This window comes from Diaphorina citri, unplaced genomic scaffold (genome assembly GCF_000475195.1).
Source record: "Diaphorina citri unplaced genomic scaffold, Diaci psyllid genome assembly version 1.1 scaffold448, whole genome shotgun sequence".
NCBI classification, from domain to species: Eukaryota; Metazoa; Arthropoda; class Insecta; order Hemiptera; family Psyllidae; genus Diaphorina; species Diaphorina citri.
Genome location: NW_007377883.1, coordinates 160,350 through 179,466, shown reverse-complemented (window position 1 = coordinate 179,466; position 19,117 = coordinate 160,350). Strand labels below are relative to the sequence as shown.

At 42.8% G+C, this 19,117-nt stretch overlaps 4 protein-coding genes across 4 annotated transcripts; 3 read left to right on the top strand and 1 right to left on the bottom strand.

Annotated features, from left to right (window-relative positions):
- The first annotated feature begins 484 nt into the window (after positions 1–484).
- LOC103508939 (alpha-tocopherol transfer protein-like) lies at positions 485–5,827 on the top strand. The gene is made up of 5 exons (XM_008473523.3): positions 485–697; positions 2,623–2,928; positions 3,702–3,812; positions 4,131–4,233; positions 5,216–5,827. Exons 1-5 carry the CDS (start codon positions 494–496, stop codon positions 5,365–5,367), a joined length of 876 nt encoding a protein of 291 aa, XP_008471745.1. The 5' UTR covers positions 485–493; the 3' UTR covers positions 5,368–5,827.
- A 568-nt stretch (positions 5,828–6,395) lies between these two features.
- On the top strand, positions 6,396–8,084 carry LOC103508938. The gene is made up of 2 exons (XM_017443968.2): positions 6,396–7,361; positions 7,883–8,084. The coding sequence occupies exons 1-2, from the start codon at positions 7,162–7,164 to the stop codon at positions 8,082–8,084; spliced, it is 402 nt and encodes a 133-aa protein (XP_017299457.1). The 5' UTR covers positions 6,396–7,161.
- Positions 8,085–8,329: 245 nt separating this feature from the next.
- Positions 8,330–16,524, top strand: LOC103508937. Its single transcript, XM_008473521.3, has 9 exons — positions 8,330–9,511; positions 10,211–10,351; positions 10,667–10,831; positions 11,172–11,621; positions 12,458–12,536; positions 14,040–14,092; positions 14,346–14,511; positions 14,871–15,065; positions 15,414–16,524. The coding sequence occupies exons 1-9, from the start codon at positions 8,671–8,673 to the stop codon at positions 15,859–15,861; spliced, it is 2,538 nt and encodes an 845-aa protein (XP_008471743.2). The 5' UTR covers positions 8,330–8,670; the 3' UTR covers positions 15,862–16,524.
- A 10-nt stretch (positions 16,525–16,534) lies between these two features.
- Positions 16,535–18,499, bottom strand: LOC108252366 (rabankyrin-5-like). The gene is made up of 4 exons (XM_017443967.1): positions 18,494–18,499; positions 17,448–17,635; positions 16,713–16,863; positions 16,535–16,618 (listed from the first exon to the last, which is right to left on the bottom strand). The coding sequence occupies exons 1-4, from the start codon at positions 18,497–18,499 to the stop codon at positions 16,535–16,537; spliced, it is 429 nt and encodes a 142-aa protein (XP_017299456.1).
- Between the last annotated feature and the right edge of the window lie 618 nt (positions 18,500–19,117).

Genomic DNA, 19,117 nt, shown 5'->3' with positions numbered 1-19,117 from the left:
TAAATGGGAAGTATTGTGTCTCTTATCGCCCATCTGATGAGGGACATACTACGGGATGGACATGCTACGACACAGACCACATGCGTCTAATGTAGCGGTTGTTTCATTGCTATGAAATAAAAACGGCGGCGAAACACTTTTTTTCTTCTTCGCCTTTTTCCGTGTACAGACGGGGTCGACGTTTTTCAACAGCCTCTCAATCAGTCCTAACTAGGGTGATTGCTTTGGGCTGACATTTTTTTTTTTAATACCTTGTTTAACGCCCTACAGGGAGAGCAATTACTAAACAAAGTTTCCTGCCTTCCTGCCTATCTAATTTAATAAAAATCATATTATTAACGTGAAGTTTTGGCTACAAAATTTACAAGTGGATGGATGCCCTTCTCAAATCGAGAAACACAGCGTTTAATGTCTGTACTGTTTATCTTTTCTGTTTCAACACAGCGTTTAATGTCTGTACTGTTTATCTTTTCTGTTTCAGGAGCTATATACCATGACTCTCGTCCAGCCTACCGCCGAGCAGAGCATCCACATCAGGAAAGAACTAAATGAGGATGAAAACAGTCGGGACAAAGACCTGGAGCACATCAAGGAGTGGCTCAAACGTCAACCCCATCTGCCTCAGTTCAATGGTAAGGGTCAGTTAGAGCGGGGTGGTATTGGCTCAAACGTCAACCCCATCTGCCTCAGTTCAATGGTAAGGGTCAGTTAGAGCGGGGTGGTATTGGTGGTAATAATAAATAATAATAATAATAATAGTGCTTATTTATACTGCTCGCATAGGACTGAAAAGTCCCTTTACTCCAGCAGTAGGCTACAGACCTATGTAGGTACCTACATATGTAGGTACCTGCCTATGTAGGTACCTATCTACCTACCTATCTACCTATATAATAATAATAGTGCTTATTTATACTGCTCGCATAGGACTGATAAGTCCCTTTACTCCAGCAGTAGGCTTAGACTATTATTGTGGTCAAATTCTCAAATTATATTGAGGATACAATCCCATACCTCGGCTGGGATTGAACCCACGCCCTCTTGTTTACCAGGCGAGCGCCTTGACCACTACACCACCGAGGTAGGTAACAGAGCTTTGATGGAGGAAACTGTAACAACGGAGCTTTTATCGTCCCGAAATCGAAGAGAGAAGGAGGGCAGGATAGAAAGAAGTCTGGCGTAGTGGTCAAGGCGCTTGCCTGGTAAACAGGAGGGCGTGGGTTCAATCCCAGCCGAGGTATGGAATTTTATCCTCATATAATTTGAGAATTTGACCACAATAATAGTAGTAGCCTACTGCTGGAGTAAAGGGACTTTTCAGTCCTATGCGAGCAGTATAAATAAGCACTATTATTATTATTATTATTATTATTATTACCCTCCAGGCTAAAACTTTGTTCAGACATAGTCAACGCGTCGACTGAAACCGTCCGAACTACCTCGACAACATAGATTCACCTCGTTCCAAGAACGAACCTTGTCTGTATGCGATAAAAACCGGCCAGTGCGGGAATCGAACCCGCAAACCAGCGCTCACACAAAGTCTTTACCTATTTAATGAGATGATGCACTGTTTAGCATGGTGGACTTTGAATCTGGAGGTTGGTGGTTCGAGTCCAAGTCAGGTCATGAAATTTAGCGTAGTGTATTAAGCGGGGAACGACATTTGTGACAAGCATTCATGGTAATTCTCGTTTATCCAGGTTCGACTGTATTTTGTTTATCTGTTTTTAATAATATGCTACCTATCACCTATCGTACCTACATAAAAACTTGTTGAAAAAAAAAAGAATGTTGCATGATATTTTGCATGAAAGATGTGCTCACAAACATTAAAACTTCAATGTGTAAAGAACTGAAACGGCAAAATACATTTTAATAACAAAACTCGTAGTCCGTACGTAATGATTGATACAAATGAATTAGGTAGGTATAGAAGTGTTTTCTAGTAGGGAGAGGGATAGGTCCTGGGGGCCCCGCGGGGGGCTAATCCGGCCCTGGTAAGTTGGGTACTTCATGTACATTAATTATGTAATGACTTGGTAAGTCAGTACTTAGTTAGGTACTTACCAAGTACTTATACTTATCTAATGTATCTTCAAGTACATTATTATGTTCATTATCACCATAAAGACCAACAATAATCTAAGATCTTGAATTTCTATTAAGTCATCATGTGAGTAAGGATAAGTGAGTAGCGGCCTTGACAGAAGACTTTTAACTTGAAGGACTTTTGAATGTCATTCCTTACTGGGTACTACCGACACCGTTATAAGTTAGATCCTATAGGTTACTCAGGTAATAATAGACTCCTGACTGGAAGGTAACCACTAGCTACCACCTAACCCTTAGAGCTCTACAAATTATTATGTGGTCAGTGTTTCCTAGAGGGAACTGTAACTGCTAGGGTCTTATCGTCCCGAAATCGAAGAGAGAAGGAAGACAGGGTAGGAGAAAGCCAGTCGTTCTGAGAACGAACCTTATCCGTTCAGGATAAAATCCGCCCCGGGCGGACATCGAACCCACATCCTAGCGCTTACAAGGTAGACGCGCTACCAACCAAGCTGACTAGGCTGGCTAAGTACTCTTCTAGATTTGAAGACGAGTCCATCCACGTTCTAGTTTCTAGGTCTGAAGAATATCTGTATTCTAGTACATAATAGTACCCCCATGCCAGGCCTCACCCCGAACGGCCGTCGCGTGATCATCATGCGAGCTAGCGACCTGGATCAGGTTCTCTCCGCGGACGCCGCTACCGGCATGAAGCTTGTCCTCATGATTGGAGACATCCGGCTGAAGGAGGAAAGCGTCGGAGTGGCGGGCGATGTGTATGTGTTTGACGCTGCCATTGCAACTCCGCAGAACTTTGCCGCTCACATCGCCAAGTTCACGCCGACCCTGATCAAAAAGTTCCTCATCTGTGTCCAAGTAAGGGATCCAGGGCCTGCGTTTGAAGAAACCAATAGAGTTGACGGATGGGAATGGACCATAGACCACGGACCATTGAGCCTAGCCTAGACCTTCAACCTTCGCAACAGGGTTATTTTCTGGGATAGTGGGTAGTCTGGGATAGTGGGAGATATGGTAAAGGCTCCGTTGAGGACGGCTATGGTCAGTGCTTCGTTGAGGACGTTTCTATTCATTAGCATATTTTTTTTTCTCTCTTGGGTCGAGACTAGAGTATGGTCGGTTCTCCGTTGTGGACGCCAACTTACAAAGCAGGCATGCTACCCTCCAAGCTAACTAGACCCATTGCAACTCCGCAGAACTTTGCCGCTCACATCGCCAAGTTCACGCCGACCCTGATCAAAAAGTTCCTCATCTGTGTCCAAGTAAGTGATCCAGGGCCTGCGTTTGAAGAAACCAATAGAGTTGACGGGGGGGAATGGACCATAGACCACGGACCATTGAGCCTAGCCTAGCCTAGACCTTCGACCTTCGCAACAAGGTTATTTTCTGGGATAGTGGGTAGTCGGAGATATGGTAAAGGCTCCGTTAAGGGCGGCTATGGTCAGTGCTTCGTTGAGGACGTTTCTATTCATTAGCATATTTTTTTTCTCTTGGGTCGAGACTAGAGTATGGTCGGTTCTCCGTTGTGGACACCAACTTACAAAGCAGGCATGCTACCCTCCAAGCTAACTAGAGTGGCTCAGTTTATTTAAAAACGTAATTGCTTATTCTTCTTCTGATTTGTTTGGCAGGAAGCCTACCCTGTCAAGTTGAAGGAGATTCACATCATCAATGCCAGCGGTATTGTGGACACCATTATCAACCTCGTCAAGCCATTCATTAAGGAGAAGATCAGAAATAGAGTGAGTATATTGCCGCCGTACACTGGTAGGACCGGGCAAAGGTTTGACGAAGGGAATTTTAACTGCTAAGGTCTTATCGTCCCTCAATCGAAGGGAGAAGGAAGACAGGGTAGGAGAAAGCCAGTCGTTCTGAGAACGAACCTTATCCGTTCAGGATAAAATCCGGCCCGGGTGGGAATCGAAACCGCGGCCCAGCACTTACAAGGCAGACGCGCTACCAACCAAGCTTACTAGGCTGGCCGGCGAAAGTAAGTAACTTGAGCAGATGTTTGTAATGAGTATGCGCCCTTACTGAAATCATTTTCTTGCGTTTCACAGATAGTGGTACACGCTGACATGGAGTCCCTGTACAAATCCATCCCCAAAGATGTCCTCCCAGAAGAGTATGGTGGATATGCTGGTGATATCAAGACCATCAATGGTAAGAATAAGAACCAACCTCAGTGGTGTACTGGTTAGCGCGGTGGACTTCGGATCTGGAGGTTGTTGGTTCGAGTCAAGTCATAAAATTTACCGTAGTGCATTAAGTAGGGAACGACATTTGTGACAAGCAATTATGCTTAACATAATTAAAATTCCTTTGGGTAAGAATAAAAGGCAACCTCCAAAAGATGTCCTCCCAGAAGAGTATGGTGGATATGCTGGTGATATCAAGACCATCAATGGTAAGAATAAGAACCAACCTCAGTGGTGTAGTGGTTAGCGCGGTGGACTTCGGATCTGGAGGTTGTTGGTTCGAGTCAAGTCATAAAATTTACCGTAGTGCATTAAGTAGGGAACGACATTTGTGACAAGCAATTATGCTTAACACAATTAAAATTCCTTTTGGTAAGAATAAAAGGCAACCTCCGTGGCCGAGTGGGTATCATACTAGGCTTGCACGCCGGAGGTCCCGGGTTCGATTCCTTCGGTGGGGTTGAAGTTTTTTTGGCATTCTTGGCATTCTGTGCTTGGCATTCAGGGTACACTCAGCCCTGTAAGGACAATCAAGTAGCTACTTTAATCAAGGCATTAGCAGAGTAAAGAGAAAAATGCAAAACGAGGTCCCGGGTTCGATTCCTTCGGTGGGGTTGAAGTTTTTTTGGCATTCTTGGCATTCTGTGCTTGGCATTCAGGGTACACTCAGCCTTGTAAGGACAATCAAGTAGCTACTTTAATCAAGGCGTTAGCAGAGTAAAGAGAAACATTATAGATAATTATGTCAGAAATAGTAAATCAGGCACTTAGTAATGCTGTGATATCCACAAAAGTTGTGAAGAAGCTCTCAGTTTTACCACAAATAAATATTTATTTAGATTTTTATATTAGACTACCGGAAACCGAATCACTCGGTTGGGTTTCCGGCACCTTGGTCTTTTTCTCAGTGTACTTACGTCTGTCCCAACCGGTTTTCCTCATTACAGAACAATGGATGAAGAAGATCGAGAGCTATCGTGACTGGTTCAAGGAGCAAGAGACCGTCAAGGCAGACGAAGCCAAGCGACCGGGCAAACCGAAAACCCACGACGATCTATTCGGTATGGAGGGGTCGTTCAAACAGCTGTCGATAGATTGAGCCACGGTCGACGTCATCACTGCACTCTTCACTTAAAGCACAAATTGGACGGCGTTACACAGAAAGGGACCAGCCCAATCTACACACGGAGCTACTGAAAAGAAACTGATCAGCAACCAGTTAGTAACTCAAGAAGATAGGCTTATACCCGACTTTCGGAAAACGTAATAAAAAAGCGTAGCTGACGAGAATTTTCATAGAACATCAAGTGTGCCGGTAAACGCGCGAACGTCAATTAAAGCGACGCGCGATGCTCGTCCTATATTACCACAAAACACATCAGAAAGTGCCTTCTATTCTTCAGTGATGTTCACCTTTCTACAGAAGAGCACCAATGAACAAAGGAAACGGGGAGTAAAAACCTTTTGGTTGAAGTTGCATATTTTTCGATGGTCCTTTTCTGCTTGATACTGTCCAAATAAGAAGTGACACTCGCGGACCCAGGTTCAATTCGATGGCGACGCCCAAAAGTTGCAGAAAACTTTCTCATGAAGTTTCGACATTTGTAATGGTTCCCACTTCTCTGATCAAGTAGCGAGCGGTACCTAATAGGAAAATGAAGTTTGATAGCTTAAGGTGGCGTTCCGATCCTAGCTGCCGAGCAGCGCGACCCGGCAGCGCGACCAAGCTGTGCGACCGCTGCCTACTGCTTCCGATGTATTCTTCCCCCCCCCCCCCCCAGTACCTGTTTACCTAATCCTTATCAACATATCAGATACCTAGGTAACCTAGGTTATTCATGTAGATTGTATCTACTTTATCCATGTAGAGTGGTAGGTCTTTATTAATCTTGTTATCGTTCAGTAGACTCGATGTTTTTACATACCTACGGATTAAAAGTTTTACGTAATTTTTATTAATTTTATCTTAGACGTGAAAAATCTTAAAGTTCAACGCTGGTTTTTGTTTTGGAATAATTCAATATTGGTTTGTTTAAAGATATTTTTTTATTATTTGAGAAATGTTTAAAAAGTTGTCCTGTCAAAGAATTTTATTTATTTATTAAAATTTATTAAAAGAATTTTATTAAAATGATAAATTATTGAAATAAATGTCGGTAATTATTAGACTAATAGATAACAGAGTGCGAGGGTTGAACGATTTGAATAACACACACGTTGTCCATTAGTGCTGAGAGTTTGTATTTAATTAATAAAATACCTATCTAAATATGAATTTAATTGTTTATTAGTGCATTTTTTTTAAGATTAATAAAATTCTTTCTTCACACCAATCTAAAAAGTAGGCCATAGATTGGCGCCTTTCAAACACTGCAGCTGACTTTTTAAAGAGACTCGTAATCGGGTATTGCGGATTCGCATAGTAAAAAGAGACGCGGAATCGCATAAAAACTGTAATAAGTTGATTAATAATAATAACTAAGAAATAAATGACTAATATGTTATTGTTAAAACAGAAAAATGCCTAAACTGAGATGTTTTAAATAAAAACTTTACCTGCAGCCACCTACCCAAGTACCTAGCCAGAACTGGGTAGGTACAACAATGAAAAGAAGACGAAAGAAATACCCAAGAGAAATTGCTAGACTTACCAATCATTCAAGTTCAAAAATATCTAAGAAGTTAAAAACTGTGATAGAATTTGTATTTGTGAAACTGTGATAATTACTAAACCACCCATAGATTCAAATTTAACACCACTAACTACTCTAATCAAAGAAGATCTCAATAATTTTGGAATTGTGAAATTAAAAATAAATAAATAAATAAATGAATGAATGAATGAATGAATAAATAAATAAATAATAAAAATAAATAGGTCATAATAATTAAAATGAGCGCATCCTGTCAATTAATGAATCAACTGATAATAGCACTCATCATAGCACTGTTGATCTCATTCGAAATCAGCCAGTCTCTTTGCCTGACAAGTCATTCGCTAAAGATGAAAAAATGCTGCCCCATCCACCAACAACTTTACCTGGACGATTCAGACAACCTGAGATGTCTGAATGTCACACGGAATGATACGTTAAGACAGGATAGGAGAAAGCCAGCCGTTCCGAGGTACGAACCTTATCCCTTCAGGATAAAATCCGCCCCGGGCGGGAATCGAACCCGCAGCCTAGCGCTTACAAGGCAGACGCGCTACTAACCAAGCAAACTAGGCTGACGAATAATAATAATAGTGCTTATTTTTACTGCTCGCATAGGATTGAAAAGTCCCTTCACTCCAGCAGTAGGCTACTACTATTATTGTGGTCAAATTCTCAAATTATTTTGAGGATAAAATTCCATACCTTGGCTGGGATTGAACCCACGCCCTCCTGTTTACCAGGCGAGCGTCTTGACCACTACACCACCGAGGCGAAGGCTGAGAAAAATCTTTTTCCGTATTTTTTCAGTGGTTTGCGAGCACCAGGGGGTCGAAACTTCTCAGACGTGGATAAAAGGAAGTTCCTGTACTACTCCTGTTATACTTGGGGGACTACGGTCCTGATTAGCGCCCTAACCTGTGTGATGGATGAGAGCCATCTGTTGGCCCATGATACGTTGGATGACGAAACGTTCGAAACAAATGAAACTCTGTCGGAAGAACCGATTAAAAATGGTGCCAATGAAACGCTTGACCACAACAATGATACAACTGCTGACAACAAAACAGTTGTTGATCATAACAATGATACTTCCGATGTCAACAAAAGCGTTGTTGACCTTGATGATTTGTCCAGTGAAAACGTGCCAACAGTACTCTGAAGCCCAACTTTGGTGTCCGCGCCTGTTGGTTCAAAGGTGAGTAAAGATGTCCCCACTTAGCGTCCGGAAAAAATTCGTGTCGTGTATAGTGGGAACAGGGAACACTCTCATTTAAATTACATTGTCTACAGGGAAATTCGGGAAAAAATTGGGTGGATGAAACCCACGACAAGTCGGAACGGGTCTCAAAAGCTACTTTCCTTTCGGCATTTGAACCGGCTCTCTTTTGGAAACTAAATATGATACGTTGGATGACGAAACGTTCGAAACAAATGAAACTCTGTCGGAAGAACCGATTAAAAATGGTGCCAATGAAACGCTTGACCATAACAATGATACAACTGCTGACAACAAAACAGTTGTTGATCATAACAATGATACTTCCGATGTCAACAAAAGCGTTATTGACCTTGATGATTTGTCCAGTAAAAACGTCATCTCAAAGCTCAAAGTGGGTGAGAACCTTAAAAGAATCCACGCAGATAGTAGTGAAATCGAGGTAATTGCTGGCAAACTTGAGAATTTGAACGTCTGTCCGGATAAACCACAAGAAAACCTGGTTAAATGTGCTGAAGAAGGTATTAAAATGAAGGATAGAGATATTGAACTGAAGGATCAAGATAGTCAAATGAAAGATCAAAGAGATATTGATGATGATGATGATGACGTTTGGTGGATACCCGATGACCTTAACTTTGTTCAAATCCAAAACAAACAAGTCAAAATCATCGAACACATAAGACTGACTGGAAACAATTTCATCGCGGACGAACCCATTGCTTGTTTTGATCAAGAACCAGAGTTCCTTCTCATCAAACCCAATCTGTTCATAGACATAGACACGAGTAACTTGGTCCTGTCCGATTTGGAGAAGGTCCCGGAATACACGGTGGAAACGCTGAAGGAAACTTTGGAAGAGAATGGACCAGGGCGAAACAAAAGAAATGTAGAAGAGATACCACAAAAGAAAGAAAAATGGGACAGAACACTGAATAATAAATATGAATGGGACGGAGAGAATGACGATAAAGAAGAATCAAAGAAAGCAATTGAGAAGAACAAGAGCAATATAAAGAACAAAGATGAATTTGAAGGAGAGAATGACGATAAAGAAGAATCAAAGAAAGCAATTGAGAAGAACAAGATCAATATAAAGAACCGAAATGAATGGGATGGAGAGAATCATGATAAAGAGGGATCAAAAATGAAAGAAGTAGATAAAAGGAAGTCAAAGAAAGAAACTGAGAAAAGAACCAAGAGGACTGTCCGCAAGAGAGGTTTACCACTAAAAGACGAAATAGACATAGTCAGAGATCCAAAAGATGGAACTAAAGGAATGAATGTGAAGAAGATAAATGGGAGATTCGGCAGAGATGTGTACTGTATTGATCGGGTTGGATTCAAGACTGACGAGGAATATGAGCAAGGTAAGAAACGACGAAAGATGGTGAGTAGCGATGAGCTTGATGACATTATAGGTAGAAACACACTACGATCACGTCACGTCACGTGAGCTCATGAGGAGTCAGAAAGATGTTCAAAGTTATCCCATAATATTGTAGGTAGGTATTTCGTTCAGGACAGCTACTATCACGTCACGTGACTGGATAGTAGTGTGTTTCTACCTTATCAGTTTTCAGATTGCCAGCCTAGATGGCTTGGAGAGCCTTCCTTTGTAAGCGTTAGCTCGCGGGTTCAATGCCCGCCTCGAGCGGACTTTATCCCAAAAGTGTTCTTCTTGGCTTTGCTGGCTTTCTCCTATTCTGTCTTTCTTCTCTCGTCGCTTTCGGGACAATAAGACCTCAGTATAGTTACAGTTCCCTCTATCAAACCTATAAAAAAAAGTCCAAACGAAAAATCTGAAGGAAGCGGAGTAGAATTTTATGATTTTCAGAGTTGAATGGTAGAGATTTTGTCTTTGGCAATAATTTCGTCCTTTCATTTTAATGATTGTCTTTTCACAATAATTATTATAACATTTTTAATCAATAAAGAGTCTGGTTATTACCTACCTTTCTTATTATGTATTACCTTTATTATGTCACAAAAGATCTAGCTACGTTGCAGTGACACAGGGCGTTTATGCCCTACTTATATCAAAAACAAATACCTTTAATTGATTACAGAAACGTCAAGATTGGAAGAGAGAAACACTACCCAGGATAAAATGGAGGAGACGAAGGTGGAGGAGGAAACGGAGGAGGCTTTTGATTGGAGCTACGTTATTCTCCTATGTCCGTGTCTGAACCAGGCTACTAGTGATACCGGTAAGAAATACTACACCTAATTCTTTCTTTTTCTTCTTCTTTTAGTTCAAATTTCTTAGTATATTACTTCCTTGAATTTAGAAGCAAAAAGAAGCCCGGGCCTTCCCTTAAATACGGCCTTGGCGGCCAAAATTGTAGATAAGCCAATCCAATATATTGTAAACAGCGGAAGTGTGAAATATTAGTATTATGTACGGCGACAAGACAGAGATACTAATACCAAATGGAGTCAGCTAAATTAGCCATACCTGTCTGCAATGCCAATGATCCTATTGGAAATGAGACAATACTCATTTATTGAATTTTCATTTCCAGTATGTGTTCGGAAGTGTTGTCCAGAAAGACACCTGCTCCATGTCCTGAAGGATGAGGACAGGTCTGCCCAATGTGTGGCCCAGGACGGTCCACACGGGCCTAAAACTCAGCCTGAGCTAGGCGAGGAAATATTCACCTCGGATAACCAATCACAAAGACTGAGTGGTGAGTAGCAATAGAATATATTCAGTAGCGTCAAACCCACCCACCCCCCGTTCCTTAAGGGCTCAAAAATTTTGTGCCTAGTGGTGCTACGACATATTCATTAAAGCTAGTCACAAACACAACTTTTTTTGACGGATCACAGATAATTTTCATTTAATCCAGAGTTCAAGAAATACTGGTCTGTGTATAACAGTTGGGTGAAGCCAAAGAAAACCCTTGAAACTGTGTTAACTCTCAGTGGTAAGGTCGGCCATTAGCGTCGTTTTGCGGTACGCAAATCTTTGTCTATCCCCAATGACGAACAAACTTATTAAACCCTTATTTCCAATCCCCTCTCCAGAAATTCCCCACTACATTATCCACGGCACACCCAAGTGTCGCGCGGGCTCCTATCTTCTGCGCAACAACACCGCGCACCGGCACTACCGAATCCTGCGCAATTCCAGCGTTCTTCTGACCGCGTCGCGCAGCCTGATCCCCGCCAGCCAATACTGCGTCGATAGCATCTACTACACCGCGTCGGACCGTCTCGTGCCAGCAAACATCCTTCTATGTCGACGCGAAGACGCGCCGGACTCAACGCGCCGCCTCCTGTACACGATTTTCTTCATCGTGGGGACGACTTTTCTCGTGCTCACCCTCGGGGTGTACGCAGCGCTCCCGGAACTGAGGAAGAGTGTGCACTCGTGGAATATCATGGCGCACATTGCTTGCTCCGTGGTGGCCAATGTGGCCATCGTGGTCGCGAATTTGTACAGTATTACGTACCCGACCATGTGTGTACTGATGGGTGGGTGTATGGATCTTTTCCTTCTTATTTTGAAGAAGTTTGATTGAGGAAACAGTAACAACGGAGGTCAAGAGAACAGGATAGGAACCAGCCGGTCCGAGAACGAACCGGGTTAGGATAGAATGCGGCCGTTTTTAGGTCCAAGTTCGAACCCCGGTGGGGTCAAGTGCTCCGTGGTGGCCAATGTGGCCATCGTGGTCGCGAATTTGTACAGTATTACGTACCCGACCATGTGTGTACTGATGGGTGAGTGTGAGTGTATGGATCTTTTCCTTCTTATTTTGAAGAAGTTTGACTGAGGAAAAAGTAACAACGGAGGTCAAGAGAACAGGATAGGAACCAGCCGGTCCGAGAACGAACCGGGTTAGGATAGAATGCGGCCGTTTTTAGGTCCCAGTTCGAATCCCGGTGGGGTCAAATTGATTCCGACTCTGTGCTTGGAGTTCGAAGTGCACTCACAGCCTCGTGAGGACAAAGTGAGTTGCTGCTTTAATCGAGTAGCGACCAGTGGCGGAATTACTTGTCTGAAAAGAAGGTTAGCATAGTTTTAGAAGATTGATGATAAATGAGCACTAATAGTAAATAAGTGCACTCACAGCCTCGTGAGGACAAAGTGAGTTGCTGCTTTAATCGAGTAGCGACCAGTGGCGGAATTACTTGTCTGAAAAGAAGCATAGTATAGTTTTAGAAGATTGATGATAAATGAGCACTAATAGTAAAAGAGGCACTTAGCACATCAGCATTCAGCAATCAGTAATGGTGTGATACCCAGAAATGTTGTAAAGAGGCTCTCTGTTTTACCATAAATGATTAATGATTTTCTTGATTAATTTCAGCATATCTGATACAGACGTCATTCTTGTCTTCACAACTCTGGCTGAACGCGATGTGCATAGACATAGCATTTACATTCAGGTAAATATACAGGGTGCCGCAAAGTTAATGACTGATTTGTATCAAATTATACCTACTTACCTAGCAACCTAATATGACTATAGTCTATAAGGTGTCCAAAAGATCACGTACGTACCAAACTTGAACAGTAATTTACCTACGTAAGTATTTACTTAGGATCCAAGAATAGAAGAATACCTATAGAAGATGATTTGTACGTAAGAGGGTTTTCGTTCTTTATAATGACATCAATTAGGGTTTACGGTAGTTAGTGTAGTTAACTATTAACTATAAGTTATACATATGTAGGTAATAGATATACTTATTATTGAACACTGAACAGATAGGTAACTATAGGTACGTACCTAATAAGTAGACACCTAGATACTTAGTGTGTGATAATTAAGTCCAGAAGAGACACTTGGATAAGGCGAGTAAAACATGCTACTCAATTGTCCTCACGAGGCTGAGTGCACCCCGAACTCCAAGCACAGAGCCGAAAAAAACCTCGGCCCTGCCGGGAATCGAACCCGGACCTCCTGCGTGCAAGCCTAGTGTGATACCCACTCGGGCACGGAGGTTGCTTAGGTAATAGATATACTTATTATTGAACACTGAACAGGTAGGTAACTATAGGTACGTACCTAATAAGTAGACACCTAGATAGGTACTTAGTGTGTGATAATTAAGTCCAGAAGAGACACTTGGATAAAGCGAGTAAAACATTTCTTTGGTTTTCCTTGATTTAATGAATTTTTAATGATTAAATGACGTAAAGTGTGAAATCACGGGGAAATTTATAAATTATTTAGGTACATTTTTATAGGAATGATTGACATTCAATAATACTTATTTGAATTACCTAGGTAATTGGAAAAAAAAAACCCCCAACGTTGAACGGTTGCAAAGTCTGGGGGAAATTTAAACAGGGAGAATACCAGCCACAGCCTGAAATTTCCCTTGCTGAAGAAATGGCAAAGGTTGAGTGCGAAGGGCATCTACTCGTAAAGCAATCACTGTCAGCCCAAAGTAATCACCCTAGGGCTGATTGAGAGGCTGACGAAAAACGCCGACCCCGTCTCTGAACACGGGAAAATGCGAAGAAAAAGAAGTTTTTTTTATTACTATTTTTTTTTTTAAAGAGGTTTGATAGAGGGAAGGTTTGATCGCAGAAAAAAGGAAGACAGGATAGGAGAAAGCCAGCCGTTCCGAGGTACGAACCTTATCCCTTCAGGATAAAATCCGCCCCGGGCGGGAATCGAACCCGCAGCCTAGCGCTTACAAGGCAGACGCGCTACTAACCAAGCAAACTAGGCTGACGAATAATAATAATAGTGCTTATTTTTACTGCTCGCATAGGATTGAAAAGTCCCTTCACCTCAGGGATGGGATGAGGAGAAGGATAAGGAAGGAGGGAGGGGATTAGTTAGCAAACAGGCCGTTGCTGACAGCCTCGGAAAGGGAGAGTTTGAAAGATAGGAACGAGCGGGAGCTGAGGATGGGGAGCGGCACGTTGTTCCAGAGGTCTATTGAGGAAATGAAGAAGGATTTGGCAAAGGATACAGTGTTGTGGGGAGGTTTGTGGAGGAGAAGGTCATGGGAACGGGTTTCTCGGGAACTTATAGTTGGACGGAATTGGTAGAGGTCGTACAGGTAGGGAGGGGTTTGGGAAGTAAGGCACCTGCACTAAAACATAGGAACTAGAAGGTTAAAATTAGGATTGTACGCTAGTAACCTACAGCCATTTTGATGTTTTCAATAACAATTTAGAATTCTAATTCAATATTTTTACTTTTTTTTTTAAAAAAATTATTATGATTATTTTTCCAGACTCCGCGGCCCTGGCCGTTTTCTTCTATGGCCCCATCGGTCTACTTCTGGTGGCCAATCTGGTCCTGTTTCACTACACCTGCTGGAAGATAAGGGCCGCTCAGAAAGACACGGCCATTACCTCGGCCCATCGGCATGTGGGAGGCCGTACCGAAGATCAGACAAGGTAAGGAGGCCGTGTTATAGATAAGGGCCGCTCAGAAAGACACGGCCATTACCTCCGCCCATCGGCATGTGGGAGGCCGTACGGAAGATCAAACAAGGTAAGTAGGAAGCCGTGTTAGGTTGAGTGGCAGAGAATGCCTCTTTTTTGTACCTCCGAACTGTTTTCGCATTACTTCGAGGCACATTCTTTTACATCCAAGAACGGAAAAGTACGAACCCAGCACCTCCAGGTTGAGAGTCAGTGCTCTTGACCACTCAGTCATAGAGGTCGGCAGGACACCTCATCTTCAAAGAATTCTGTCTAGGAGTTTCACAAATAAGGTATGGAGGGGTAACTTGACTCAAATGTCTCTGTTTCAGACTCACCACCTTCATCAAACTCTTCCTCCTGATGGGGGTGACTTGGACGTTTGAGATCATCTCCTGGCTCCTCGGGGGCCCCGGCTATCTCTGGTACCTCACCGACATTCTAAACGTTCTCCGCGGGCTCTTCATTTTCCTCATCCTTTGCGTCAAACGCAACGTGTATACGGGCCTTGCGAAAAAACTGCGAAGGTCCCGTGATAAGGGCCGCTCAGAAAGACACGGCCATTACCTCCGCCCATCGGCATGTGGGAGGCCGTACGGAAGATCAAACAAGGTAAGTAGGAGGCCGTGCTAGGTTGAGTGGCAGAGAATGCCTCTTTTTTTGTACCTCGGAACTGTTTTCGCATTACTTCGAGGCACATTCTTTTACATCCAAGAACGGAAAAGTTCGAACCCAGCACCTCCAGGTTGAGAGTCAGTGCTCTTGACCACTCGGTCATAGAGGTCGGCAGGACACCTCATCTTCAAAGAATTCTGTCTAGGAGTTTCACAAATAAGGTATGGAGGGGTAACTTGACTCAACTGTCTCTGTTTCAGACTCACCACCTTCATCAAACTCTTCCTCCTGATGGGGGTGACTTGGACGTTCGAGATCATCTCCTGGCTCCTGGGGGGTCCCGGCTATCTCTGGTACCTCACCGACATTCTAAACGTCCTCCGCGGGCTCTTTATTTTCCTCATCCTTTGCGTCAAACGCAACGTGTATACGGGCCTTGCGAAAAAACTGCGAAGGTCCCGCTTACCTGGAGCGAGCTCCCGCCCTCGGGCATCTTCGACAAATAGCCGAAGACACTCGAAGTCCTCGATTACGACCGAGCATGTGGCGCTCTCTAGGTTGAACCTGGCCGGGAACTGTCAGGCCAGGATTGTCGAGGAGGAGGAAGGCGTGAGAGGGGAAGAGAGGGGAGAGCCCCCGCCCCTGGCGCATGCGCCGGGGCTGAGTGCTGTGGTCGAGGAGAATGGGGGGAAAGGGGAAGTGATGTGAGAAGAGGAGGGGAAAGAAGAGGAAGACTGAGAGAGGGGAAAGGAGGGGAAAGTGAGAGGAGAGGAGAGAGGAAGGCGTGAGAGGGGAGAGCCCCCACCCCTGGCGCATGCGCTCGCCGAGGCTGAGTGCAGTGGTGGAGGAGAATGGGGGGGAAAGGAGAGACAGTGAGAGAGGGAAAGGGGGAGTCAATGGAAGGAGAGGAGAGGAAGACTGTGGAAGAGGCGAAGAGGAGAGAAGAGAGAATTGAGACCAATAAAATCCTGAAAAGTTCAAATTTAAGAAAACCTTGTTTTTTATTTTATTTCCTTTAAAGTAGGGCCCATGTAACAATGTAACTCTATCTGTTACTGTTAGTTGGTTTTATGTCATCAAGCCAGGTAGATATACGGGGAACCAATTGCCCTGTAACGAACCGAAAAGCCTTAAAGTAGACATAATTACGAGGTAATTATAATAATAGTTCATGTTATTACAATAATTTATTATTTATGTAGGAAAACAGATTTATATGGAAACCAATTTCTATTAGTAGGGTACTGGGTACAGGTAAGCAATATATTCAAAATAATAATAGTACCTAATAATACCAATATTCAATAATAGTTGATAGTAATATCAATAACTAATAAATTAAAAATAATGGAAGGTAAGGTCGTATTTTCCTTTTCGGTGTCTAAGAGTGTATTTGTAGTGTAAATAGAGTGTATTTGTAGAGTACTTTACCTTCACAATCGGCAGCATTGTAGTCTGTTCCATTCTGGAGAAGGGCAGATATGACCTCGGTATTACCCACTTCGATCCTCAAAAAAAAAAAAAAAAAAAAAAAAAAAAAAAAAAAAAAACTGACTTACCCGTGCAATATTTTCAGTGCCATACTCCAGACTGGACCATAGGGGGCACCCGGTACTCATATCTACCCCTCGCTTGCACAACGCCTCCACCACTGGTTCCAAACTATCATCTGATAGACATAGGTCCAGGGCCGACTTTCTGTCTGCAGTCCTGTGAAGAGAATATTGATAAAGATTTTAATCAATAAATAATTAAATACTTTTAGGGCGATATTTATGAACTAAATACTGGCTCTCAAGCTGCACTGAAGCAATAGTTCCAAACTATCATCTGATAGACATATGTATTATGTAGGTCCAATGCCGACTTTCTGTCTGCAGTCCTGTAAAACCAAAATTGATAATAAGGATTTTTTTAATCAATAAATATTCTACACTCTAATAAATATAAATAAATAAAAAAATAATAATAATAATAAATACTCTTAGGGCTATTTTTATGAACTAAATACTGGCTCTCAAGCTGCACTGAAGCAATAGTTCCAAACTATCATCTGATAGACATAGGTCCAGTGCCGACTTTCTGTCTGCAGTCCTGTGAAAGCAAAGAAAGAAGAATGTATCAGAGTCATCCAAAGAGCCATAGAAAGAAGAATGTTAAACATAAGTTTGAAAGATCACATCCGGAATGAAGAAATTGGAGCTAGAACTAAAGTCAAAGATGTAGTTGCCAGTCCAGTTAGCTTAGTTGGTGGTGCGTCAGAAGGTTGATGTATCCGACCCTGACACACTTACCTGGCATCAATATCCGCTCCGCTCTGTATAAGTATCAGGGCCGTGCCTGTGTCCCCCCTCTGTATGACTTGATGGAGTAGGGTGCTGCCCTCTACGTTGCGTAGGTTGAGGTCCGCCCCTGCTCCCACCAGGGGGGGTACGAGACTGTGGTGTCCCTCCCATAGGGAGAGGGAGAGAGGGGAGTCCACCTTTCTAAAAACACAGACGCTGAACTAAATTTGGACAGAGTTATAATGGGTAGTACGATTGTACGAGAGAAAGTTAAAGGTTGATTTTTCATTAGTTTTCTAAGTTCAATGGGTTTTTTTTTTTTTTTTTTTTTTTTAACAAGTTTTCATTTATATTTGATCGACAAAAAACTCATTTTTCTTATAAATGGTACATACATTTTTCTTATAAATGGTATACCTATCCGTATAAGCAGAGCTTGTGCCACGGATGGGGAAAAGCTATGTAACTGAATCTACTATGTAGATAGGGGAAAGTAGAATAGAATATATCTCATTTATCCTGCTGCATTAGGACTAAAAAGTCCCTTTATCCCCGCAATCTAACTCTGACCCTTGTCTTCTTCTTTTTCTTCGCCTTTTCCCGTGTTCAGACGGGGTCGGCGTTTTTTGTCAGCCTCTCAATCAGCCCTAACTAAGGTGATTACTTGGGGCTGATATTTGATTTTCGCTCGATTTTTTTTTACGAGTGGATGCCCTTCGCAATCAACCTTTGCTATTTCTTTAGCAAGGCAAATTTCAGCCTGGTGTCCTCCCTGTGGAAGTCCCTTGGCCTGACTAAGCCTACTGTCTTTAAAGTCCCCCAGTCAGACTAAGCCTATTCCCTGTTTAAAGTCCCCGAGCCATCTATTTACCTTTTGTAGATTTTTATAAGCTTAACCTATCCCTTAGGGCTGTTATCTTTTACACCTAAGCCTCTAGGTGGGCTTTTTGTCCATCTATCTACCTTTAAAGTTCCCCAGTCCAACTATAAATGGCACCTGCACTAAAACATAGGAACTAGAAGGTTAAAATTAGGATTGTACGCTAGTAACCTACAGCCATTTTGATGTTTTCAACAACAATTTAGAATTCTAATTCAATATTTTTACGTCTTTTTTTTTAAATTATTATGATTATTTTTTCAGACTCCGCGGCCCTGGCCGTTTTCTTCTACGGTCCCATCGGTCTACTTCTGGTGGCCAATCTGGTTCTGTTTCACTACACCTGCTGGAAGATAAGGGCCGCTCAAAAAGACACGGCCATTACCTCCGCCCATCGGCATGTGGGAGGCCGTACCGAAGATCAGACAAGGTAAGGAGACAGTGTTATAGATAAGGGCCGCTCAGAAAGACACGGCCATTACCTCCGCCCATCGGCATGTGGGAGGCCGTACGGAAGATCAAACAAGGTAAGTAGGAGGCCGTGCTAGGTTGAGTGGCAGAGAATGCCTCTTTTTTTGTACCTCGGAACTGTTTTCGCATTACTTCGAGGCACATTCTTTTACATCCAAGAACGGAAAAGTTCGAACCCAGCACCTCCAGGTTGAGAGTCAGTGCTCTTGACCACTCGGTCATAGAGGTCGGCAGGACACCTCATCTTCAAAGAATTCTGTCTAGGAGTTTCACTATAAATGATTTCAAGAGGCCTAATGTTCATATTGCACTGCATTGTCTTGCGCAC

What these genes read in the sequence shown, in the direction of transcription:
- LOC103508939 (XM_008473523.3), top strand. Translation starts at nt 494, where the DNA reads ATGACTCTCGTCCAGCCTACCGCCGAGCAGAGCATCCACATCAGGAAA. An exon ending in AGTTCCTCATCTGTGTCCAA is followed by an intron (nt 2,929 to 3,701) that starts GTAAGGGATCCA and finishes TTTGTTTGGCAG; the next exon opens with GAAGCCTACCCTGTCAAGTT. An exon ending in TGATATCAAGACCATCAATG is followed by an intron (nt 4,234 to 5,215) that starts GTAAGAATAAGA and finishes TCCTCATTACAG; the next exon opens with AACAATGGATGAAGAAGATC.
- LOC103508937 (XM_008473521.3), top strand. Translation starts at nt 8,671, where the DNA reads ATGAAGGATAGAGATATTGAACTGAAGGATCAAGATAGTCAAATGAAA. An exon ending in GACATAGCATTTACATTCAG is followed by an intron (nt 12,537 to 14,039) that starts GTAAATATACAG and finishes GTTGTTCCAGAG; the next exon opens with GTCTATTGAGGAAATGAAGA. An exon ending in GGATACAGTGTTGTGGGGAG is followed by an intron (nt 14,093 to 14,345) that starts GTTTGTGGAGGA and finishes TTATTTTTCCAG; the next exon opens with ACTCCGCGGCCCTGGCCGTT.
- LOC103508938 (XM_017443968.2), top strand. Translation starts at nt 7,162, where the DNA reads ATGAGCGCATCCTGTCAATTAATGAATCAACTGATAATAGCACTCATC. An exon ending in GTCACACGGAATGATACGTT is followed by an intron (nt 7,362 to 7,882) that starts AAGACAGGATAG and finishes CCATGATACGTT; the next exon opens with GGATGACGAAACGTTCGAAA.
- LOC108252366 (XM_017443967.1), bottom strand. An exon ending in GGAGCGGATATTGATGCCAG is followed by an intron (nt 16,864 to 17,447) that starts GTAAGTGTGTCA and finishes TTCTCTTCACAG; the next exon opens with GACTGCAGACAGAAAGTCGG. An exon ending in GCACTGAAAATATTGCACGG is followed by an intron (nt 16,619 to 16,712) that starts GTAAGTCAGTTT and finishes GCCCTTCTCCAG; the next exon opens with AATGGAACAGACTACAATGC.